Below are 334 nucleotides of genomic sequence, written 5' to 3'. Positions count from 1 at the left end.
TATACAAGCGTACGCTGATATGCAACATCAAAGATTGTTTTAATTTCATAGTTTATTTATTTAAATGATTTGCTTAATTATTCTTAAGTGAATCGTACCCAAATACGACACCACCAATACATTTTTTATGAATAATAACAGTTATAAAATATCAATCGCGACCCTCAACTGTTGTGGCCTCAAAAAAACAAATAACCCCAAAAAAAGACAACAATTTATTCGGTATCTTCGATCATCAGGCTTTAACATTTTGGTACTCCAAGAAACACACGCCAACGACGAAACTACCATTCAACAATTTAATTTACAATTCCAAAGCAAATGGAGCACATGA

General features: G+C 32.0%; 1 protein-coding gene across 1 annotated transcript; it reads left to right on the top strand.

Moving 5' to 3' along the window:
* Positions 1 to 127: 127 nt before the first annotated feature.
* EV154DRAFT_426704 (uncharacterized protein) lies at positions 128 to 334 on the top strand (the record flags this gene model as incomplete). The annotated part of the gene is made up of 1 exon (XM_051596315.1): positions 128 to 334. The coding sequence occupies one exon, from the start codon at positions 128 to 130 to the stop codon at positions 332 to 334; it is 207 nt and encodes a 68-aa protein (XP_051454289.1).

This window comes from Mucor mucedo (assembly GCF_025094135.1).
Source record: "Mucor mucedo strain NRRL 3635 chromosome Unknown EV154scaffold_97, whole genome shotgun sequence".
Classification (NCBI taxonomy): Eukaryota; Fungi; Mucoromycota; class Mucoromycetes; order Mucorales; family Mucoraceae; genus Mucor; species Mucor mucedo.
The sequence above is the reverse complement of the archived record's forward strand: the minus strand, read 5'-3'. Positions and strand labels throughout refer to the sequence as shown.